General features: G+C 43.8%; 1 protein-coding gene across 1 annotated transcript in view; it reads left to right on the forward strand.

The window, feature by feature from the left end:
• Window positions 1–10,118: 10,118 nt before the first annotated feature.
• The window catches only part of Snd1 (staphylococcal nuclease and tudor domain containing 1), a 405,547-nt gene continuing 389,999 nt past the window's right edge, over window positions 10,119–25,666 (forward strand). Inside the window, exon 1 of the mRNA XM_021191040.2 lies at window positions 10,119–10,418. Coding sequence (XP_021046699.1) covers window positions 10,341–10,418 — 78 coding nt within the window. The 5' untranslated portion in view covers window positions 10,119–10,340. The remainder of the gene's footprint in view (window positions 10,419–25,666) is intronic.

The following is a 25,666-nucleotide window of genomic DNA, read 5'->3' on the forward strand; positions in this document are numbered from 1 at the left end:
CGCCTGCCTCTGCCTCCCAAGTGCAGGGATTGAAGGCGTGCGCCAACACTGCCCGGCTCTGAAGCACTCTTAAGAGAGCAACTCTACTAACCACTCCTTGCTGCATAAAGGGGTGTTGTATATTGAAAATTGTCTTGCTGTTTCACAGAACCATCTCTTATTATAATTAGGGACAGTTTTCTGGGTTTTGTCTCTTTAGTGTTAGGATGGAAGGTGGCTCAAAAATTTACCTTCTGAAAATTAATCTGGAAAAGATCCAGCAAGGAGCACTTGAAATCCACTGTGAGTGGGCACCTCTTACACTGCCCTCTGAACCCTGGCTGTGTCTCAGCTCCACCCTTGCCCTTTGCCTGGAGCTACAACACATCTTTCTGGACTCTGGTCTTCTACTAGGGGCTGCCCCACTCTAACATTCTACCTCTTTCTTCTTCAAAGCAGGGTGGCTCATCTTGCTGCTGTTTCTCCTTGCACTCCCGACCTCTTCCTTTGGTTACTCTTTGCATTCTGGTTCCTTAGTTCAGACAGCTGACATTGCTTTCCTGGTGGGAATCATGCCACCACAGAGGCTCAGCCTTTGTTCATTTCATGTTACTGCCTTTCCTGGAAAGGACCTCAGGGCCACTGTTCCATAGAGACTCATGCTGTCTTCTGGTTCTATGTTCTATCTTATCTAGAAGATTGAGAACATACAATGTGACATTAATGTCTTTCTTCTCAAAGTATGTGTTTCATATGATTTCTTTTCCTTTGCTTGTTATGTAAGCAATAACGTAACCTTACAAGGTTAAACTACATGAAAATTCCAATATCAGGCTGGGGTGTAGCTAAACTATGGAGCGTTTTTCTAGTGTGCACACCACATTGGGTTCCATGCTCAGCGGTGTCAGTTTGGCTCTCCAGCCTGCTCTGTGGCTTTAGGGCTTGCTAACCTTTTAATTATATGAGTTATTCCTGGGGCTGGAGAGATGACTCAGTGGTTAGCAGTACTTCCTGCTCTTCCAGAAGACTTGACTTTGGTTCCTATCACACTGGGCTGCTCACCACCCAATGTAGCTTCAGTTCCAGAGGTTTGATGCCCTCTTCTGGCCTTTGTAGGCACTCATACACACAAATACACAGACACACACACACCACACACACATACACACCACACACACACTACACACTACACACACTACACACATACCACACATACATACACACACTACACACATACCACACATACATACACACACTACACACATACCACACACACACACACACACTACACACACCACATACACTACAACACACACACACACATACACACACATGAAAAGAAAATCCTTTTTTAAAAAAGTTAGTTCTTAAATCAACAGAGACAGATTTAGAGACAAGCCCTTTTAGCTTGTTTTTCTGAATAAGTATGAATAGAGTATGTATGGTAGAAGATAGGTTTTAAAGGAGCAAAACATTAATTTATTTACTTCTGTATAGTGTATATGTACATGTGTGCATTCATGTGTATGTGTGGATATGTGCATATGGGTGTGGAGGTCAGAGAACAACCTGGGGCGTTTCTTGCTTGAGGCAGACCTGGAAACTTTACCAAGTGGACTAGGCTAGACAGCTACCAAGCTCCAGGGATCTGGAACTTCACCCCCCAGGTCACCAAGCCGGGATTACAAGTGTGTGCCAGCATGCCTAGCTTTTTATGTGGGTTCTGGGAATCTGAACAGCTTGCACGGTAAGTGGTTCACCAACTGAATCATTCCCTAGGTCCAGGGAGAACAAATCATAAGAACAGTGTGGAGTGGGGAGTAGAGACAAGGTTTTTCTGTGTAGCCCTGGCTATCCTGGAACTCACTCTGTAGACCAGTCTGGCCTCGAACTCACAGAGTCCTGTTGGGATTAAAGGTGTGTGCTACCACCACCCAGCAGGAACTATTTTAAAAAAATTAGTTCCGTGGTTTTCAAAATTGAATCTCTACTCCTATTAACTATAAATCTACTAGCAACAATGTTCGTGAGGGACGATTACATGGATAGTCATGTGATGTGATGTGACCACACAGATAAGCAGTGTCAGCACTGGGGATTCCAGATGTTCCCGAGGAGTCCCAGCAACAAGCATGACACAGATGACTACTCTCAATTTCATGAAGTAGAAGAAAATGTTGAGAATCAGGATTCAAACTTCTGCACCAAGTGCTATGTATGTGCTCTGAGAGTGACTAGTTTCACATGGAGTCCAGAACAAGACATGGCTGTGCAACTGGCTCAAGGTCCTTGTAGACGCTTTTGTCCCTTGGCAACATAACTCAGCAGACCCGCTAGTGCTTGACTTATCAGTGGCACATAGTACTGCTATCAAGTGACTCTTACAGGGTCAGATAGGTGAATCATAGAGCAGATTATTATAGTATTGCAACGAAGCCTCTGAAATCAGTGAACTATCATGTCAATAAGCCCTGTAACTGAGCCTTAATATGGAATAAATGCTTATCCTTGAGCCACTAGATGATCATTTATCCTGAGCAGACCAACATGTCCTGGGCACTATCTGACCAAGTAGACAATAAAGGTAGTATCTATAGTGTCATTGTTTTTATCAAACAGAACTCCACAAACACACATATATGGTTGTATCATAATGAGCCTTGAAGGTACTCTTAATTTTTGTGAAAGGGCTCCAGTGTTCTAAATTCCCATACTTACAGCCCTGCCTTCTCTTTCCTAGCTGCATCTATGAGTGAAAGAAAGAGAGGATTAAGGCCTGGCACACCAGTGGCTGGAGTTGCCCACTCTCTTCTCTGGGAATTCCTGTAGGTCAGCGATGAATATAAGTCTATCATTCAGAACTTGGGTCAGTGTACCTAATTGATTATTTTGCATGAAAGGAGAAATAGCCAAATATTTAACTCTTTACCAATATTTTGAAACCCAAAGATTAGAATGGTAATGGCTAGATTCTTCAGGGTAGAATATATGCTCTGAATTACTTTTCCATGCTGGTTGCTGTTTTTTTCTATGGTTAGATGAAGTCTGAAAATGTCCTCTTAAACCTGGCTGTGTGTGAAATCTTCACAGAGCTAACTTTGTAAGTTCACTTCCATGGACTCTTTCCAATGCAATCCTATATTAAGATGAACTTGAGTAACCTTCCAGAATATGCTCAGAACAGCTTTTCTGGTAGAATGCCTACTAATAGGTGGGAGATTGGATAATATGGAAAACAATCAACTTAGGCTATTATATAAGAGAGAAATACACTTCCATAGCACTTTAGTGTGTTATATATTACATATTACATAATTCAGTGTTCCTGTTGTAGTGATGAGACACCATGACCACAACAACTCTTATAAATGAAAACATTTAATTTGGGGCTGGCTTACAGCTCACTATTGTCATTGTGGGAAACATGGCGGCATGCACACAGACATGGTGCTGGGGAAGGAGCTGAGAGTTTTTACATCTCAATCTGCAGGCAGAAGTGAAAGGGACACTATGCTTAGCTTGAGCATCTGAGACCTCAAGGTCAGCCCCCACAGTGACACACTTACTCCAAAAGGCCACACCTACTCCAAAAAGGCCACACCCACTCCAAAAGGCCATACCTCTTAATAGTGCCACTCCCTATGGGCCAAGCATTCAAACACATGGGTCTATGTGGGCCATACCTATTCAAACCACCAAAGTCACTAAGTAATATAGTGACCTGTATTGGTTCTTTAACAGTTAGCCTGCCCTATGTGAAATTAAGATACATATGGTGTCTTGAGTTCAGGAAGAAATGGAGACACAGACTACTATAAATCCATGATAAGTAGATAAGTAAAATCCATGTCCCAATGAATTATTCCATGTCAAAATTTATTCAATGACGGGTTGGAGAGGTGGTGAAGAGAACTTGCTGCTCTTGCAGAGAATCAGGGTTCAGTTCCTAGTACCCACATGGCAGTTTACAAATATCCAGTTCCAGAGGACCCAACATCCTCTTCTGGCGTCTGTAGGCACTAGCCACACACAGCATCCCTACATACATGCAGACAAAACACTTATACACATAGAACATAAACACATCACAAACTGTTCAATGATAACAGGTCTCACTGTAATCTCAGCTTCTGCTCTAAAAATCCCCAACACTGATGGAAGGGAAAAGAGAAGTAAGACCATCTCTGATTCCTGTGCAGACACAAACCAACAGAAAACTCACTTTTCATTGCAGCCCAGCCAGGCTGGCTCCAAACTCAGTATCCTTGAAGTCAACATTGACACTCAATATCCTGCTTCTACCTCCTGAGTGCTAGGATGTGTGCGACCTCATCCAATTTTATGCAGTTTGAGGGATCAAACTTAGGGCTTTGTGCACCTTGAGTAGGCACTGAACCAACTGAGCTATATTCCCAGACTCCATTTGGTTGTTTCCTTTAGACAAGGTCTCTACTGCCTACGCTAGTCTGGAACTCACTGTATGGCTCAGGCTGTCCTCAAATTCACAGTAACCCTCTTGCCTTAGCTCAGTGTTGAGATTACAGGAATGAGTCACCATACCTTGTTCTGTTATTCTTTCTTTCTTAAGATTTATTTATTATATGTAAGTACACTGTAGTTGTCTTCAGACACACCAGAAGAGGGCGTCAGATCTCATTACAGATGGTTGTGAGTTACCATGTGGTTGCTGGGATTTGAACTCAGGAACTTTGGAAGAGCAGTCGGTGCTCTTAACTGCTGAGCCATCTCCCCAGCCCCGTATGCTTTCTTTATTAAAGAAAGCAGTGTGAGCCAAACAGGGGACATGTTACTGACTCATAGCAGCTTATTATAAAATTTATAGGCATGTTCAACCACTACACAAATAACTACACTACAGGGAAGGATATGGGGCACATAGTTTTCAAAGGGTCTGGGGATACAGAAGGAGAATTCATTTCTGGTTGGAAGGAATTAGGTGAACAAACACACTGGGGTAGAAAGCCGAGTGAGTTCTAGTGTAGCTAGAACTGCAGGAGCCACAGTGAACAACCCAAGGCAGTGGATCCCTGCTCTGTATCTTCCTTGAAGGCCTTTGAGGGAGTCCGCCTTAGAAATGAGTCTTGGTCCAGAGACAGCAAGGTTTAAACACAAGCTTACTGCGTTCAGCTTTTTAAATCGGTAGAGCACGGGACCAGGATTCTACCTTGAAGAATGTATGAGATAGGGAATGAGCCAGAGTTCTAAGAAGGCAGAATAGAACAAAAGTCCAGTGTCAATGCCACTTTAGTATCCATTCTTGATTTCTTCTCTTTTGCCAATCAAAATAACGTCTTTGTTGCTTTTGCAGTGAGGAGAGGACTTGCAAAAGGTATTTCCAAGAAAACAAATGCTTCCCTGATTTTTTTAAAGGGCAGCTATTTTTGGAACTGATCTTTCCTTCATCTTGCCTCCCCTTTTAGTTCCAGTGCTTGGAGCTGAAGCAGCTATTCTACACTATAAAAGACAAGCCAAGAGAACTGCACATGTTTTATTGACAAGACGGGAGCCTCTAAACAGGTATTTCCAACTCCTTGATCTGTGAAAGAAAAGGTATGCTTATCTTGAAGTTAATACAGCTTGCGATTCTTTGATGAAACCTTTGTAACTGAGTGCTAATCATTGACTTCAGGTTCTAGGAATAGAGAGAAATGCCCACGTTCCATCCTTAGTTAGAGCTTGACCATCGTTACTTAGAGACCCAGCACAATATACTTCTGCTGTCTGGAGATATGCTTATGTTTTGGTCTTTAGAAATCTGTGTGGAATGAATGCAGTCTACAGTGATAAAACTCAACAGTGCTCACAAGCCAATATTTAGAGCAGGAGTAAAATATACAATTGTACAAGGAACTGACAAGCTAAAGGGATTGAATGCCATTCAGGAGAATGAAATGAAAATTGACTTTGCCACTAAATAGCAGTATGACTATGTTCAAGGTTGACCAATTACAAGTTTTGTAACCATTACCCGAATCATACATATATGAAGTTTACACTATAAGGTTTGCAAAGTATTTATACCTCAAAGTTTAGGACAAATTGCCTTTTTTCTTTGTTTGGAATTTTGAGACAGGATCTTGCTATGTATCCCCGGCTAACCTAGCATTTGCCCAAGCTGGCCTTGAATATGTCTAACCCTTCTCTTTCTGTCTCCCAAGTGTTAGGATTTATAGGTGTGCGCTCCTATACTCTTTTCTCCACTTTCCTCTTTTTCTTCTGTTTAAAAACAAAACCAAAAACCTTTTATTAAAAACAAACTTTCCCTTAGTTTCCTTGAGAGAAGATCTCACTCTACCTTAGACTGACTGGAAGCTCACTATGAAGCCCAGACTGGCTTCTCATGTAGTCCTCTTGCTGTAGCCGCTTCAAAGAGGCAAGAGAAATCCCATCTAGCTTTCCTTTCCTTTCCTTCTTTCTTTAAAACAGGATCTGAGTTCTAACTCTGTTACAAGGTAAAATTTTAGACTGATATGTAACACACACCCACACACACCCACACCCACACCCACCGAGAATGCTGCTACATGGATGCAATCCAAGGAATCTGGAGGCTAAGGCAAGAAAGTTGACAGTTTGAGGTTATGTTGGGATACTTGAGACCTTATCTCACAAATCAATTTAAGAAAAAAAAAAACAATTTATGTTATTATGCACTTTAACCAAGTTTGGGGTGCACGAGGCATATACAAACACTTTAAAGACTTAGATAAAAGATTCTGGTAGCAGTACAGAAGTGTTGGCGCTGTTTGAGGGGGTGATGGTGAGCCAGTCCTAAGAACCAGAGGAAAGCTGGCCCTGCCACTTGTTTGTTGTGAGGTTGTCTGGGTGTAGAGGCAATGCTCCTGCATCCATCTGCTCCTTAACTCTTGGGAGAGCTGGCCCTGGGGTAATGAGAGCCGGTGAACTGGCCTGGCCCCTTGCCTACTGCAGCATTCTTGTACCTTGTTTGGCCAACGCAGTGGAGTTGGCCCTGATGACAGAAGGTAATGGTGAGCCAGCCCTGAGGCTATGAGAGCAGCAGCCCTTCATAGGGAGAGCAGGCCCACAGCCTTGACTGGGCAGCAAGGTGGAGCTGGCTCTGGAGGCATGGGTGCTGGTGCGCAGGCTCTGAGGGTATGAGAACAGGAATGCTGACCTTGCCTCCTGATGATGGTGGCATTAAGTGGCCTTGCCAGAGCAGTGCTAGAGAGCTTGCCCTGGTGACTCAGCTAAGGGAGAGCTGGTGGGTTGACCAGCTTTGCTACCATCCAGGCCCAGATCCAGGGCTCTGAGAGGGCCCACCCCCAAAATCTATATCATCTGGGAAGGGTTGGGACTCATAAAAGGGCCAATCCCACTGAAAGTTGCAGAATCTCCATGACACAGGGCAACAACAGGATAACTGGGAGGAGTCCCTGTGAGGATCCAATATTGATGGTGTCACAGAAGCCTCAGATCTTGAACCAGACAAATGGCTACTGTAATGAACACTTGCAAGTGAAGCTATGTGGACAGAGGGATATACTGTGGAACATACCGTTCTCTCAGCTCCATACTAGAGCTTCCACGATGAGATGTTTTCTAAACTTTGTTTATGTGTCTTTTATTTTGGATGGTTGCAGGGGAAAAGGGTGGATATGAAGGGGACAGGGAGATGAGCAGGCCTGGGGTGCATAACATGACACTCATAAAGAATCAATACAGAGTTAAAAAAAGAAAAAAAAAAGGTCCTGGTAACAGACAGCAAGATTAAAATTTAATCACCTAGTTTGATAGTGAGTGATAGTTACCAGTCATGTGTATTAAATTAATTAAACTTAACATTAAAAACTCTCTTCCTCAATTGCACGTGCAATACTGCAAGTTCTCATTAGTTACAGCTGGCTGGTGCTTCCCATGTCTGATAGGGCATGAAGAGAACATTGCATCACTGCAGAAAGATCTAGACAATACTGGTCAAGCCTTTTCCCTATAAGTCAATATACACTAAAACTACAAAAGAGGAGCACAAGTAGCTGAAAAAGTAGTTCGGGGCCAGGTATGCTCTGCTAAGGAGCTGAATTCTGTCCTGAAGTTGAGGGACTGGAATGATTGGAAAGTGCATTATGGTAAGAACAGCGGAGTAGTGGTACGGAGGACCGAAGTGGGAGATAGTTGAAGCATGGACACATACACAGCAGTGTCCCCTGCCACCCCCCATGGGAAGCTTGTTAGAGAATTAAACATCTTTGTCTAGGTTATGGATTCTATAAACTCAGGCAGAGGATGAGGTAGGTCTGTCTACCAGAGAAGCAGGTAGATGCCTAAGATAGGATTATTTATAGGAGACAGTTGCGTTCCTATCTTGACTTCTATCCCTTAAGATACTGACCTAGCATTGCTCACTAGATTTTTTTTCAAACTACATTTTTATATATATGTTATGTGTATCTGTGTGTGTATGCAAGCGTCACATGTCACGGTTCGCACGAGAGGTCAGAGGATAGCTTGCAGGAATTGGTTTTCTCCCTCTACCATGTGGGTCCCAGGGTTATTCACCTTGCAATGCAAGCAGCTTTACCTGTTGGACCATTTTGAGATTCCTGTTCACTTAAAAAATAAACAGACGAAAAACAAAACATCAATGCTCTCCTTTGAAGAAACAGATTGTATGTACTCTGTAGGCTTGTCCTAAGGACTAACATATTCTTTAGGGAAAAAGTATTTAACAGGTAGTGTATCTTGTGCATGTTCATGTTCCACATAACTTGGTTGTTAGGACTGACTAGTAGGATCAATGGTTTTGTAGAAATAGAAAATTAGTACAAGGCAAAAGAGAATTAACTGGCTGAGTAGGGGGGAAAGGACAGTAACTATGATCAGAAAATGAGATGTTTGGAATTGGAGAGTGGCTACACTGTTGCAAAAGTCAAATTCACTAAAGAGGAGGTCTTGGAGCTCAGCTATTAGTATACTGGGCAAACCCTCAATATTGTTATATATACAATATATACATATATATATACATATATGTATATATATACATAATATATATGTCTGTTTATCTACCTACCTATCTACCTATCTATTCATCTGTCTCCGGTCGAGTGTATCCATAGAGATCCATTTTCTTTTTTAAATAGGATGAATTCATGGTACAGATTTGGCTTTGGAGATATAGGAAGATGCTGACCCCAAAACTTGACCCTGATTCGAGACATGTGTGACTACTCAAACTTCTTAAAACAAGGTATAGTGGAAGTAGTGTCTTTAGCGTAGGTTCAGGTTTTAGTATTAAATACATACAAGAACCTGTGCTTTAAAATGGGGCACTCAAAGAACATAAATTCTCCCTAAATATCCACTTGAATACGGCTTTCCTGACCCACCCCGAGCTGAGATTAGGAGTGAGGTAGGACTGTCTCCCGCCCAGCCCTGGGATGGCAAATGCCAAGGTTTTTCCTAACCTCAGTTGGAGCAGGAGGGACGGAGCGGAAAAACGAGGCTATTCTCAGTGAGCAGGACGAGTCATCCTCTAGGAGATGCTCATTGCTTCCATCAACAAACATTAGCGGAACTCACAAGCACTAGACCCCAGGGATTCTCCGGACCGCCGGGAGATGCGCGGCCACATTCCAGGTCCAGACTAACATCAGCAGGTTGCCCCAGGGCTGCGACTTTCAAAAGTTTCCTCTGCTTTGCGGAGGTGAAACGTCAGAACTCCGAGAGCAGAGAGGTTCCTTCCGGACGGCCTCCATAGTTCCAGGACCCAGGCCCTTGTCGTCCAGTTCCGGTGTCCGGCTCCGGAACCTCCGGGGTACACGTGGGCGCTCTGCCGCTTGAGGGGCGGGGCAGGAGCGGACCCACGGCTGGAGGGCGAGGCCCGCCCCGCCTTCGGGGCTCCCATGGCTCCCCGCGCCCCACGGCCAGATGCTGACGTGTCCTTCCCTTCCCACTACACCTCCCGACAGCACCTTCTCAGACTTCCCCGGAAGTCCCGCCCCCAAACCATCCCGTCACCGCAAATCAGCTCTTTCAGCGCTTCCTGGAGCTCCGCACCCGTTTTGGGACCAAAGGGCGGAGCTTCATAGACAGAGTGCCTATTGGCTTGAGTGCCAGCGGGTTCTGGACGCTAATTGGCTAGAGGGCGGTGGCGCTCTGGCACGCTTGCGCGGCGAGTAGAACGTGTGGCGGCGGCGGAGATCGCGTCTCCTCTTTTGCTCCCAGTCCCGCTGGTGTTCTAGTGTGCGCCTGGCGCTTCTGTCCATCCCACCGACGGTAGCCTGCCGCCCGCCTGCTCCTTGTCGCTGCAAGCGCCGACACCCACCCTGACACTTCCAGTCCGGCCGGCCGCCCCACTCGCTGTCTTTCCAGCTCCACACATGGCCTCCTCCGCGCAGAGCAGCGGCTCCTCCGGGGGACCCGCGGTCCCCACCGTGCAGCGGGGCATCGTCAAGATGGTGAGAGCGGGACCCTGGACCCGGACCCCTCTGCTGCCTTGGAGCAGGAGCCAGGCATTGACTTCTTTCTCTCTCGTCAGCCTGCTTTTCCTCTGCCCCTTCCTCACTCTCCACCTACTCTCCGAATCTTCACCAGGCAGAACCCGAGAACGAACTTATCTTGACTTTTGCCTCCCGGGCAACCTGTCCATGATTCGGTTGCAGTGATTTTCGTGGGTCGCGGCTTTCGGAGTCCCTGGCTGTTTACCAGAAGCAGCTTTATTACCGGTTCCTTAACGGAGATAGTTCACGGATAGTTACTCCCATCCCCCTCTTTCTGTCCATTTTGACATATGCCGATTAGTTCGCAGTTTCTCTAGATCCCGGCATCTTTTCCTGGAACCCCAAGAGTGCTTGGCTGTCACGAAGCTTCTCTCTGTCCACTGACGCACTTATTCACCCAAAGTTTTCTCAACTCTTTCCCCCTTTTATCTCTGCGTCTAGTTTCTAGGCCTGGAAGCTCCTGATTTTTGTATACTTTTAAATAAAAAATTTAGCCTGGCAGGGATCTTATATTAAGTAGCATTTCTTCACTTCTTAAGGACCAGGAGCCTGTTTTTAAAGAGAGTAAGTAACTTGCCTTAAGGGCACATGGCGGTTTGGATTGGAGCCAATAACTAGAGTCCAGGTGTTCTGATTCCCTGTGTAGAGAATATAGATCCTGCTCTTAATATAGATCCTGCTCACTTATGTACCTTTGCTTTCTCCATTCTCAACTTTGAGTTCCCTCACCTCCACTTCCACACTAACTTTGTAGCATACGTTCTGTTCTATTTCTTATATTGTTTCTCCTTTTTTTCCCTCCCACGTCTTGAGGTCTGACATCTCTCCTTTGTTAACAGAATTTTCTGATTGAGATGGCTGCGATCTTTTAGATTGCTTTTTATACTGTAACTCTGACGACTTTTCTCTCCAGAGTGGAAGATGGTTTCCCCAGAGAGCCAGTTTTTAAGACATTTTTGGTTTTGCTGTCCCCGTTGTCTTTCTCAGGATTAATATGCTCTGCAGGGGGAGCCTGGGAGATGGCTCAGTGGATATAGGTGCTTGCTGCTCGGTCCTGAGGACCCGGGTTTGCATCTTCAGTCCACACATTCAAGCTGGACGTGGCTGTTCCACTGCTTGGAACCTTTGTGCCGCATGTGGCATAGACTGGTGGACCCTGTGCGTTTGCTGTTCTGCCGGCCTAGCTAAAAATACCAAGCTTTAGGTGCATTGAGAGAGACCTTTCTCAAGTGGGTGAAGAGCAGTAGAGGAAGACACCAATACCGATGTTCTCCTGTGCGCCAACATCTTTGGCCCTCTGCATGGGTGTTGAGGCACAGGTTCCCTAACATGCACACACATGGACATCATTTATTCATTTATTTATTTATTTATTTAATGTGATCACGCTGTCACTCTCTTCAGACACACCAGAAGAGGGCATTGGATCCCATTACAGATGGTTGTGAGCCACCATGTGGTTTCTGGGATTTGAACTTAGGACCTCTGAAGAGCAGTCAGTGCTCTTAACCGCTGAGCCATCTCCCCTGCTCCACATGCACACTCTTGAACATAAGTATTCTGCCGCTGTGTGTGAGATTCTTGAGATATTCAATATTGCCCTTTTGCCTTCCTATTTATATCTAGACAGTCAGAATTCATTAGATTCAATGAGTAGGGAGTTTCCAAGGTCCATGTTTTCTCGCTAAAATTTTGACTCTTGAAAGAATTTTCCTTAACTGTTTCCTTTTTCATTACCCTTTTCATTGGTACCAGTCTTCTCTTCATTATAGGAACAGAGTATCACTTAGCTGTCTGGTGTGGTGTTAGTGACCTGCAGTCATTTTTGTTGTTGTTGTTGTTGTTGTTTTGTTTTGTTTTAGTTTCCTTGCTAGGGCTTGACTTTTGTTTAAAGGTCTCTCTTTTGCAGGATGAAGGCTACAGGAAGCCTCCAGGGTATCTAGGTTCTCTGAGGTGACTTCCTTTTCACAGATGACATCCCCTGAGGATGTGTCACTGTCACATCTTCAACTGGGTTCTCTCTCCGTATTATCTCATCTAGAAAGTGATGTCTAAGCTGAGGTTTTGATAGGCTAACTTACCCAGACAGGTACCTCTTTATTAGTAAGAAGAAGTAGAGCTGAAACTTGAACCCAGGGCTGTCTGCCCCCACACACGCCAGTGTAAACCATGCTGTGAGGCCTCTGAGTCTATGACTCCGGGGTATGACTTTCTGGCATAAAGGGTGGGGCCAGTGATGTATGACCACAAATTACAAGTAAAGCTGACTGTAATTGAGTTGAGAAAAGATTAGATGCTGTTCCATGACTTGTTGGTTGCTGCTGTTGTGGTTGTGTGACTTCATTTGGAGCTTATGGTTGCTGTGTACATAGGGATGTTTTGTTGTATGGTCTTTAAGAGTCAGTGATTTGAGCAGTTTGTATCAGGCATGGACTGCCACACGACCTGACCACATTGCAGGGGCTGGGTGGGTGAGTTCCCAGCAGCAGATTTGTGCCAGGCTTAGGAGCCTTGACTGGAATGAAGAATTGACCAATGGCAAATTGCTTCCTGAAGCTCTTCCACTAAGTTGTATTTTCCTGGAGAGTAATCATTTCCAGTGGTGTTTAGGAATTGCTTTGTGAGAAATCTGCACAGGAGGGTGGAGCTTTTTGCAGGAAAGAGAGCAAGAAGCAGGTTGATAAGTTAGAAAGCAGGTGTTGCTTTCTTTTGCCATTTGGAAGGATGCAGAAATTGGAACACCGAATAAGCAAAGATGTGCTTTTGAGTGGGAGCATTCATCTTCCTGTGGACTGGGTTGATCTGAGGGTCAGAAATGGTTGAAGGTGGAGACTTTGCAGTGAGAAGGAATAGTTTTCTCTCCCCCCTCTGACTCCCCCCCCCCCCCCCGTTCTCTGGTGTTGTGGGGCTATAGTCTATTTCTTCTGGTCTCTGAGATCTAAGTTTAAAAGACTCTTAAACTAGCACTTAGAACAGTGGCTGTTATGCCAGTGGCTGTGTGTGCTGTCTAGATTGGGGGAGAGTTTATTCTGGGGTATCCTTAAGGAGGAAGTGGGCAATAAGTGACACAAGCATTTTGGAACAGTCTTGTTAATAAAAAATTCTCAGGTTGAGGGAAAAAAATGAACATAGATTTCTGTGTTTTGAGTTGGAATAAGATCAGCGAAGATGCAGGTGGGTAAAATACAGCTTGGGTAATTAAATGTCTCTGTCAAGTCAGATCTTATTCTTGAAACCCCTGATGCTCTCAACTCTGGTTTTCTTTGACTGCTTCACTGGATTTCCCTTTAGCTATGACAGAATGTTGTGTACTGTTGTTGCGTAGGTGACATTCTATCACCCCATTTGGTGGCTGCCTAGAAAAGGCTATTTTCTCTGGCTTTACTGACCAAGTTTCCTTTATGTATTGGGGACAGTACCTTCTGTGGCTTTCCACTTTTCTATGAAATTTGGTATTTTGGGTATCTCCTGACAGGCTCACATGACAGCTTGGCTTTTACAACTGTAGATGAGGCACATTCTTCAGCCTTCTGTGCCTGTTGCCAGCAGACATGGTTTACCTTATTGTGCTTTTGGTGTGGAAGGCCTAAAGGTTGAATTGTCCCACACTTACTCCCTCTTAAGAGGAAAGAACCCTTTGTCAGTCTTCTTGGTTTTATACATCAACTCTTTCTCAGTGTTGACTAAGACAAAGTGACACCTAAAAGGCAGAGTGAGTGACCATAGTTTTCTATAGCCATAGGAGTCATGCTGCCAATTTGTAAAGGATAAAGTTCCTCCCTGGTAGCTTTGTGGGAATTTCTTTGAAGTGTAAGCTGTAGGAGATTCTTCCTATAGTTCAGTTTGTTATACGTAGGTGTATTTTAGCTCTCTGAGCTAAGAGGGTGTCCTTTTGAGGTCTGAGCGAGGACAGAGTAGTCAGTTTATGTTGGTAGGTTGCTTGGTTTTTTCCTTCCTTTCTTTTTTTTAAGACAAGAGTCTCATGTGCAGGCTGTCTTCAAACCCCTTTCACCTCAGACTACAGTCCTCCTGCCCCCCACCCCCACCCCCGCCTCCCTAGTGCTGGGATTACAGGCCTGTGCTACACAGCCAGCTTTTGATTTTCTTCTTTCTGTGTGTGCTTAATTTTATGTAGTGACAAACAAAATGTTTAAGTAGCCTAAGCTACTTAAAATACCATTCAAAAGTGTAAGGAAGCTGTAGAACAATCTCTTAGAGGGGCCATAGGAACAGACATAGAATAAGATCGACTTCCCTGGAGAGAAGTTGTGCAGGAAGCTTTCAATCAAGATGAGTAAAGGAACACAAAGTTATTCTTGTGTCTTGAACACTTGCTGAAATCTTTGAGTGAAAACAAAGCACCCATCTGGTTCCAGTTTTGCTGGCAGTAGTGCTGCCATGTAACTAAATAAATAGAATAAGAAATAATCATATTTCCTTTTTTTTTTTCCCTGAGACAGATCTCACTGTGAAGCACTATGGTGACCAAGCTGGCCTCAAACTTGTGGCAGTCCTGCTTTAGTCTTCTGAGAGCTGGGATGTGGGCGTGTGCTCCTGTGCCGGGCTTTGTGATAGTTCTTCTGTTGAGCTGCTATTTATTGCACATCTACTGCTCGTCAAGCTCAGTCTGGCCATTGAGTGCCTATCCTGTGGCACATGGAGCAGTCAGTAAAGACTGGAATAAGTGGGCATGGGAAGAGAGGAGAGTGAATTCACATAGTGGACCAGAACAGAGTGATGGGGAGCAAGAGAGGACTGATTCCTTTAAGTAGTGCGTTTCGGAAAGAATTCTCTCAGTTGGCGTTTGCACTGAGATGTGGACATCAAAGAGCCAACCAGAGGGAAGTGTTTCCAGTAGGGGGAATGACAAGTGCAGAGCCCGTGGGGTTTCCACTGATCATTGTTCTTCAGTGTTTTTTTTTTTTTTTTAAGATTTTATTTATTTATTATATGTAAGTACACTGTAGCTGACTTCAGACACTCCAGAAGAGGGCATCAGATCTTGTTACGAATGGTTGTGAGCCACCATATGGTTGCTGGGATTTGAACTCGGGACCTTTGGAAGAGCAGTCGGTGCTCTTACCCACTGAGCCATCTCACCAGCCCCTGTTCTTCAGTGTTTTGATAGTAGTTCTTCAGTGTCTTTAAGTTCAGTATCCACGCAGATGGTGTGGATTTAACATGACATGTGTTTAAGGATGATAAAGGAACAGTCAGTAGGGGTAGTCATTGCTCTGGTATCCTGGTGAGATCAGTAACTTGATATGCTACTGAATAAATGTATGGAATGAGTGGCTGACAGAAAATATCTTTGTCTTAGTTATGTGTTTGTTTCTTTTAGGACCAAGAGTCAGGCTTTTCTGACGTCTTATGATTTAGTCCTGTATTTCCAAGTCTTCCTGTGGTGTGTATATGGATGGAAATAAAAGCCAACGCAGACTCAGTTAAGACTTAAACAGTGTCTGTAACTGTCAGTGTGCGTATTCTAAGCAGGTTCAGCAAGAGCTTAGTAGTGTCTGTCACTGCTGTTTAGTTAGCGTTGGTTTTTCATGGTGTTGAATGCTGCTATGGGTTGCTTTCAGGACTCTTTAACCTAGTAAGCTTGTGCTGTTAATGTCAGCAAAGAGCACAGTAGCATGCCTCAGCTCAAACTAATGGTGGGGGCCAGGGGGTGGTGCTGTGGGTGGTGGTGCTGTGGGTGGTGGTGCTGTGGGCTGGGCTGGTGCTGTGGGCTGGGCTGGAGCTGGCTGGAGCATAGCTGGGCTCATTAGGTTGGCTAGGTTTAGGCTTTGGAGGCCAGTGCCAAGTGCTTGTGATAACTGGACAAATGACTCAATGAAGTTGATATGCTAGCTTACATGATATGATATGAGGCTATTTTAGTTTACACCTGAACGTTCAAAAGAGAAAATTGTCTTGATTTTTAAAAATTACATAGGGGGTTCTGTGTGTTCTGGTGTACACTCGCTTCATAGCACAGGCTAGCTAGCAAGGTGATTTTTGTTTTTGTTTTTTTCCCCTCCTTGGGAATAAGTCATGTGGCATGACCCAGGTTGACCTCAAACTTGTGACTCTTCTTCCTCAGCCTGCTGAGTGCTGGAATCCCAGGGCTGGACCCCAGGGGCTGCATGTTTTCCTCAGGTCTTACTGAGTGGATGCAGGAGATGGGTACATACCCAATTTCTGTTGCTACTTCCTCTCTTGGGAGATTGACATATGCTTTTTGTTTTTACAGCAGAAACTGATGCTGAATCACAGTCTGTGAGCGTTGGATGCAGATGGAGAGTTGTGGGATCTCACTTACTGTCAGTGAGCCTTAATATGATAGTTAATGTGTTTTTCTCACTTAGTTTTAGTGATTCAAAAATGAACAGTGGCTTCAGTTGGCTTTTATGTTTTAAATTAGGCAGTTAGGCAACTTGTAGGAAACTTAATGACGTTTTGGTTTCATTTTCAGGTGCCATTTAAAAAATGTGAGGGGGGGGGCGCGGAGAGGGAGGAGAGCTCATTGGCCTGCGAGCCAGGAGACCAAAGCTTCGACCTGCACGAATTTGTTTTGTTTTTTCTTGTGAATGATGTTCTTGGGTAAGACTTTAGACTCAACTTACCTCTAGAGTGACTCATTGTTTTACACATCTTCTAGTCCCGTAAAGCTGTGATTATACCAGAAGCAGTTATATTTTCTTCAGGCACACTGAAACAAAGCTGGGAAATAGAATGCCTTATGGCAGGCTTGACTCTGAATTGTGCTTATCCCACAAGAAGCATGCTTTCTGTTGTCTGCTTTTTCTATAACCACCACCACCACCACCACCACCACCACCACCACCAACAACAACAACAACTCTTTTGGAGGTGGATTAGTTGAAATACAGCTTTTTAGAATGGAAGATTAAAGAATGTGAATTAGACTAGACTGTATGATTAGAAGGTAGTGTGGCTAGAGATTGGGTAGAGGGACGGAGGGGCTGGCTGTTCAGTAATCAGGATAACAGGTGTGAATGGTTGCTTCTGCATGGGCTGTATCCATTTATCCCCCATCTATTTCTGAATGCCTTCCCATTTTCCTGGAGCAGTAGGCCTTGATTTGTGAAGGTAAGGAGAAGTGGGAGCTTGAGCAGTAACTCAGGAGAGCCTGCTTTGTTCTAAGTCTTAGCTGAGGGACTCTGAGTGCTGCGCTTCTGCCTGGAGGTCAGCGCTGACTTTTCTGGACATTTTCTACTTTAATTGTATGAATAGGAATTATCTTATTCTATTTTTTTTCTTATCCTTGGGATTGACTCTGAAGTCACATGTTGGCTAGGAATGCCTGCCTTGAGGTACATTTCCAACCCACTTTCAGCTGTCTAATCCTAGTACTTCCTGTAATGGTTTCTTTTCAGTTTCAGTATTCTTACTGTGTATATGTTTATTTACTTATTCTCACTACGTTCTCCAGTCTGTCTAGTCCTAGTCTCTTGGATTATGGATGGGTGCCACCTTGATGGATTTCAGTTTTTGTTTTTAAATAGAAAAACTTCGAGAAAGTAAATCCTGGTTTTCTAACCAGGTCATTGTGGGGAGAGCACCTGGGCGAGCCATTGAATGAACATCTGGGAGAGTCCTGAGAATCTGTGCTCACAGCCGTTCCTGTGTGATTCTGAGATCTGTGCTCACAGCCGTTCCTGTGTGATTCTGAGATCTGTGCTCACAGCCGTTCCTGTGTGATTCTGAGAGGCCCAGTTTGGGATAGGACTGGAACCCATGGATTTGTTTAACTTCCGAACTGTTTTATGTAGTGGAAGGTGTGGGGCACGTAGTAGATGAAGTACACTTGTGGGGTTGAGTATGCCAGGATTTTATGAGGGAAGATAGAGAATTCTCTTTTGGCATTCGTTTTGATGGCTCCCAGGATCCTGCATTGGTTTTAATCAATTCAGTATTGGGCTCTCATCAGGGTCCATTCACATTGCCTGTGAGATCCGATTCCTGGGTCACCACTGACAGCTGAGAAGTTGTTTTATGTGCCTGATTTAGGCCATATGCTCCCTTTAACACTCATCTGCCTCTTCTTTGTATTTGCATAGATTCCTGAGATCTTCCTATCACTTGGCACCGGTACCCTGGCACATTATTGCTACAGAATTCCTTAGTGTCATTTACCCATATGAGAACTTTGAGTTCCTCACTTTCTGTTCTTGGAACCTGGAAGTCCCCTCTCCTTTTTTCCCTTCTGATTTTTCTTCCCGACCCCCTTCAGAGGTATCTTTTATCCCAGGCTATACTGAGGGTAACCGTTAACTTTGGGTCTTGTTTCCTCTAACCACTCATGGTTTATGCAGTGCTTGGGATCAAACCCCCACATTCATGCCTGCTGGGCAAGCACTCTGCCACCAAGCCGTAGTCCCAGCTCGATCCTTCCTTCCCTCCCTCCCTCCCTCCCTCCCTGTTTGAGACGGGTTTTCTGTGTATTCCCTGGCTGTTTAGGAACTTGCTCTGTAGACCAGGCTAACCTTGAAATCAAGAGATCATCTACCTCTGCTTTAATGCTGGACTCAAAGGTGTGGCCATCATACCTGCCTTTATTCTTGAGAACCTCTCTTTGTCTCAACTGTGGAGGGCAGGGCCAACACCTGGGACTTAGTAACTACTTTGTCAGTTGCTTGATGATCTTGGATGTTTTAATATTTCAGTACCTATAGGTCAAGTGGACCTTTTGGAGTTTTGCTGTTACCCACTTTATCTGTAGAGAACTTTGTGACAAGGAAAAATTATGACTTCCTAACTTACAGTGACCAGCAGGGAGATCAGATCTACCCTGTTCTCACCGGTAGGCACACAGGTCCTCTGCTTTTTCCTTTTCTTGGAAGTATGTGATTATTGTGACATAAGAGATAACTGTCTATATTTCTTCACATGATCCTCCTAAAATCCTTGTAATTTGGGGCCTGTAAGATGGCTCAGCAGGTGTCAGCTCTTGTTGCCATGCTTGATGACGTGAGTTCAACCCCTAAGTCCCAGATGATGACAGAAAGAACTGAATTCTGCAAGTTGTCCTGTGACTACTGCACTTTCACCTTAACACACACACACACACACACACACACACACTTAGAATATGAGAGAAAGCATTTGCTGTTTGTCTTTGAGTCTGACTTGTTTTGCTTAACATAATTTCTGATTCCATCCACTTTCCTCCAGATGTCATGATTTTATTATTTTTTTATGGCTGAATTAAATTCCACTGTGTATATAATTCATTTTCCTTAGCCATTCATCTGTGGATGTATAGGTAAACTGGTTCCATTTCTTAGAATAATGCAGCAATAAATGTGAGTGTACAAATGTTTGTGTGGTGTGTTGACTTAGAGTCATTTAGGCATGTAATCAAGAGTGGTATATCTCTGGTCATATGGTGCTGTGAAGAACCTGTATACTGGTATCCAAGATGGCTCCACAAGTGTCCCACCAGGTGTGGGTAAGGGTTCTTTCCCCATATCCTGTCTATCATTTTTTTTCCCTAAGTTTTCTTCTTGAAAGCGATTTATTTTATCTTTATGATATGTGTGGGTCTGCGCATGTGTGTGCTGGGGCCCTGGAGGTCAGAAGAGGGTGTCAGATATCCTTGGAAATAGAGTTACAGGCTCTCTGATGTGGATGCGGAGCTAAACGTCTTTGCGGGCATAAGCAAACACTCTTAACTACTGAGCCATCTCTCCAGAATCCCTTATCCACTTTCGATACAGGGTTTCATGTGGCCTAGCCTGGTTTTGAACTAGCTATGTAGCTGAGTCTCATGCTGGGTTTTGTTGCCAACTTTAAGGGAAGAGAACTATGTTCAGTCATCAGAAATCTATGCTGCTCACATTAGAATGGTATGGTACCTGGCTTCAGAACTAGTTAAAGACACTGTAGTTTCCATCTCAGTCTACGCAAGATTGCCAGGCTTCCTTGTCTTGGCATGGTTATTAGTAATGGTCTGTTGGCCTGATATGAGTGATGGGGGGGGGGGCGGTGGGAGCAACAGTAGTCAGCACAGGGAGACTGAGTGCAGGAAAGTGAGTGGGTGGTGTAGCTCCCAGAGAGCAGCATGGACAAGAGAGGTGGGCTCCGAGTCTCCTGGGATGACTTGATAGAAGGAGGGTTGAGTGGGCTCAACAGCCCAGCTTTGTGTTATTCTGGCCAAAGCTTTGCTTGAGAGGTTCTGCTGCCTGCCTCATGCAGTTACTGCTAACTGGTGGTTTGTAGTGGAAAGAGGAACTTGTGAATTCAAATGTCCATGGTTTTCTTAGAAGTAAAATGGGTTGGGAAAAGTCACATGTTAGTTTTGGTTGGTTTGAAAATATCTTTCCAGAGAAGATGGTGTAAGGGACAGATGTCTTGACAGAGGTAAAGGACAGAAGATAAAGGGCAGGTGAGCAGGTGAAGCACAGTGGGAGCACTCAGAGGACACATGCAAAGCTGAGCTATTTATCTAAAGACCAAGGGTGGCTGGAAGTTTGTTATTAGGAAATGGAAAGAGGAAGAGGCTTCAAGAAAGCTTTTGCTTCCAGTCCTTGAAATACACTCGTGTGATGTCAGCCAAGTGTTCAACCTCATGAATTCTGTCCCAGGAGGTTCATTGTCCTATAGCCTTAATACCAGCAACATTTTTATTTGGGCAACCACCCAAGGCATAATCATTGTGCCAAGTAAAATTTATCTATTTACCCATTAGGGAATTGTCCTAGGCTTTAATGAGAAAAATAGTGTGTGCTATTCCTCTATGTATATTGCAAGGTAGAGGCCAGAACCTGGGTCTTGGGGTCCCACTGGGATCTGTTATTCTGTGTGCAGTAATTACTTGCATTATTGCTCTTGGCAGGTGAGACCTTTTACAGCCCAGAGGCCAGGAGGCTGCTTCAGTTACTTAAAAGCTAAGTTACCTTGTTAAACTCCTCTCTGGTGAGAGCTTTAGAATCTCTCTAGACCTCCCATGAGCTCTCTCTAGGGTACAGGTTCAGCACAGGTTAAGGCTGCCCTGCCTTTGTATAATTAGTCATAGGCATTCTAGCTCTGAGTAGTGGAATAAAAATTTTAATTGAATTCTTAGGAGTTCTTTTAAAAAGTTGAGTAGCAGCATGTCTGTGGGAGAAGCCAGGAACGGTGTTAAATGGCAAGGGATTTGTACTTTTATTCCTTTCTGACACTCTGCCTTGGACTTAAGAGTAAGAAAAATCCTGGGATGACATGCTAATTCATCATTAAAAGACTGTCAGGTCTATGGTAGGTTTGTGGTTTATACTTTATTTTGAAATCTAAAGTTGACGCTCAGCATTTCAAATAGGGAATGTTTTCAAATAACCTCAAGATTAAGCTTTTGTAGATAAGGTATAAGTTGATGTATTTCTTCTTTTATTGTATTATGAACCCTGCACATAAAGCAAAAATAAGCATTTGGTGTTCTTGAGATGATTCATTGAATATTATGTTCAGTAATCTAATGTCCTTTAGTGCACACAACTTTACAGAAACAAGAACAGTAAATGCATGGACTTTGATTTCTCTATCATATTCGGTGTCTCTGGTCTGTTCATTTGGCTGTATGTGGTACAAGTGGCGCACAACTCTACCCCCATTCAGTCACACTGATGCAGTATTTTGCTCAGGGGCAGGATGAGGGCAGTGCTGTGACTGAGAAATTAAGAGATGCCTGAGAGCCTTGGAATCTAGGTTTGCAGAGGTATTATTTCTGGCGTTTTAGTTTTTGTTTATATTTAGTTATTTATTTTATATGGATGTATGTCTTTCCTGCATGTATTTTGTGTACCTCATTCATGCCTAGTGCCCTCAGAAGTGAGAAGAGAGCATCCAGTTCCTTAAGACTGGGATTGTAGATGGTTGTGAGCTGCCATGTGGATGCTAGAATTTAACACAGGTGTGTGTAATGGAAGAGCAGCCAGTGATCCTAATCACTGAGCTATCATCTCTCCACACCTGGCTTTTTACATTGGTGTTGGGATCTAAACTCTGGTCTACCTACTTGCACAGTAGACAGTCTACTAACATTTTTTTTTTTTTTTTTTTGAGACATGGTTTCTCTTTGTAGCCCTGGCTGTCCTGGAACTCACTCTGTAGACCAGGCTGGCTTCAAATTCAGAGATCCTCTTGCCTCTGCCTCCCAAATTCTGGGATTAAAGGCATGTGCCACTCGGCTTCTAGTAACATTTTAAAGGTAGATTCTCATGTAGCCCAGTCTAGCCAAGTATAACTTTGGACTCCTAATCCTTCCAAGTGTGTACAGCTACACTTGCTGACCACTAGGGCTTACCCACTGAGTTATGTTTCCAGCCACTTAATTCATTTATTCGTAGAATTTAATAATCAGCACCATTCCCTTAGGTTAGTTGAAAGGTGTGGTCCTTATTAATTTGTCTTTCATGGGATCTGGCCATATCCTGAGACAATGATAAGGCTCTATTCTAAGTAGCCTGGGAGGCGAGCAGCAAGATTGGGCAGTGGTTTAAGAGCTCTGTAGTTCTTCCAGTGGGTTCAATTTCAAGTATGCACAAGTGTCTGTAACTCTAGTCCAGGGGATATGTGACACAATTTGGCCTCTAAGGCCATCAAGCATGCATATGGTACACAGGCATACATGCAGGCAAAACACTCATATACATAAAATAAGAATAAATCTTAAAAACAAAAACAAAACCCTAAAGAGTCTGTATTGTGTTACAGTATGAGCAATAGGCTAAATTTTGTGTTTAAGTCTAAGGGTGGAAAGGTGGGGTTGGGATGTGAGTTTATGGGAGACTGATCCTGCTTCATTGGTGGTGGCCTAAGCTTGCTTGTTCCTTTTCCTCAGAGTATCCCCCATCCATTGTGTTCTGTGCCCATCCACTTAGGCTTCTCAGTGAGCTGCAAAGTTAAAATAAACACTGTTACTCTTTTTTGCTGTCAGTTTAGACATTTAGATACACTTTTATCACCATAGTATTTGAATATAAGCTTTGGGTTGTAGATCTGAGAGATTCTTGTCTACTAATCAAGAACAAATACAGAAATCATGGGGAATATAATTAGAGTAGAGATGATAGCATTTGCTCAGATACCAATTCCCTTCAGACATGGAAAATGACTGAAGAAAGTGGGAAGACAATTGAATATTGAACAGTTAATTAGGAGATTCTTCAAAGTGGTCAGGGATATAGATTTGAGTGGTTTCTGTTGAAAATAGAGTAGACTTGACAGCTCACAGGAAATAAATCAATTGAGTGGTTAGAAATGAGTTAGCCAAGACATTCTTGAGGGAGGTAACAAGGGAAATCCGGCATCTGATGAGAGCACTGAGGGAAGCAGCTGGAGAGAGCAGTGCTAAGAATAACATGAACTTCCTGGGGGAGAATGAAGTGATGTGGAACAAAGGTGCAGTGGTTGGAGGCGGGGGGAGGGATAGAACACATGCAAGGCGAGAGCTGGGTAAGGGGATCCCCTGGGGATGGAGGATCCAAAAGTGGACAGCTACATTCCTTCCCTTCATGCTGAGGGAGTGGGGGGCTTTAGAGAACATTGTGCTTCATGTTATTTGATGGAGAAGCTGGAGAAGCAGGTATGAGTGTTACTTCCCTCTTAGGGTTTTTTAGCCCCTGGCAAAAATCCTGTAAAATTATGAACTGTTTAAGTACAATCATGTCTTAATGGTTTTTGTTCTTGCTTTCTTGAGTCCAGTATGGAATATAATATTAACAATAAAAAAAGCTTAGTTTATTTGATCTTATTCTGTGCTCTGAGCCTACCATGGTGAATAAGGTTGACACAGTCCTTTGCCCTGGCAGCCCAGAAGAAGAAGTTACAGGATGATTCCATGTTGTCTTGAGGTCCATGGGTGAGGAGTGTAGAGCTTCAGACTTGGGAAGGCATCTCTGAGAAAACAGAGCTCTGTTTGCTCAAGACTTACCAGGGCAGAGAGTTAGGGTGGGAATTAGCCTCAAACTTCATTGTTCATGCTTGTCACCTGGGGATCCTGTTAAAATGCAGATTCTGATTCTTTAGGTCTGGCGCAGCGGGAGGATCTGCATTTCTGATGAATACGACATATCACTGATCTGTAATCTCCTGCAGAGGCTTTCTGAGCAGCATCACCTTGGTCATTTATTCTTTAGCATCTGTTAAAAGATGATGGGGTCATTTTTCTGTCCCTTCATTCTATGGTCATGGTCATTGCAGTTAGAACCAAAAGATTAGCATTTGCAATATGTGGCTGGTTTTGTAATAAAGATTCTTCCTTTTTCCCACTGTTTATTTTTAATTACTTGTTTTATGTGTATGGATGTTTTGCTTGCAGGCATGTTTGTGCATCACATACATGCCTGGTGCCCTTAGAGGCAAGAAGAGAACATTCAGTTCCTTGGGACTGGAATTATAGGTGGTTGTGAGCTGCCATGTGGATGCTGGTCTAATGTTAATGAAAACGCTTTTTTTCCTTTTCCCTTTAGATAGCAGACAACACCTAAGGTTCTGGAACAGGAATAGAAAATCTTAGGAAAAAAAGAAAATACAGTTTTGTAGTAAATTAACAGCAAATTTCTCTCTGCTTTTCTCCAAATGTTTAGATTAGCGCTCATCTGCCCAGTCCCCCAAGTGATGTTACAGGCGTCTCTACTGTATCTGGCTCAGTCCTCATATTAGTTAATTTTATTATTGCTGTGATAAAATACCATGATCAGTGACATTTTTATACAAGAGTTTGTAAGTTTCTAGTTCCAGAGGGATGAGAGTCACTTATGACCAGGAAGCTGCAGGCGTGGCAGCAGGAGTAGCCAGCTGGGAGCTCCCATCTTGAATGACATGCACAAGCAGGAAACAGAGTTCAAGGAGTCTTTAAACTCTCAAAGCCTGCCCCAGTGCCACACTTAATCCAACAAGGCCACACCTCCTAAAACTATCCAAACCACTCCAACTGGGACCAAACATTCAAATGCCTGAGACTATGTGACTTTTGTCATTCAAACCATCACAGACCTTTTCCTTGCTAATCTGTACCGAGAGTGCAAATTTTTACTTAAACTAAAAATCTAGAGAGCATTCTTGTTTTTGACAAAAAGCTCTTAATTTCTGTAACTCTAAATTTGATGAACTTTTTCCTAAAACTTGTGATACTAATTGTGAGGTCTGACATTCAAAATATGCAGCCTCATTCTTCTTTCCCCTCCCCTCCCCTCCCCTCCCCTCCCCTCCCCTCCCCT

The sequence above is a fragment of the Mus pahari genome, chromosome 2 (assembly GCF_900095145.1).
Source record: "Mus pahari chromosome 2, PAHARI_EIJ_v1.1, whole genome shotgun sequence".
Classification (NCBI taxonomy): Eukaryota; Metazoa; Chordata; class Mammalia; order Rodentia; family Muridae; genus Mus; species Mus pahari.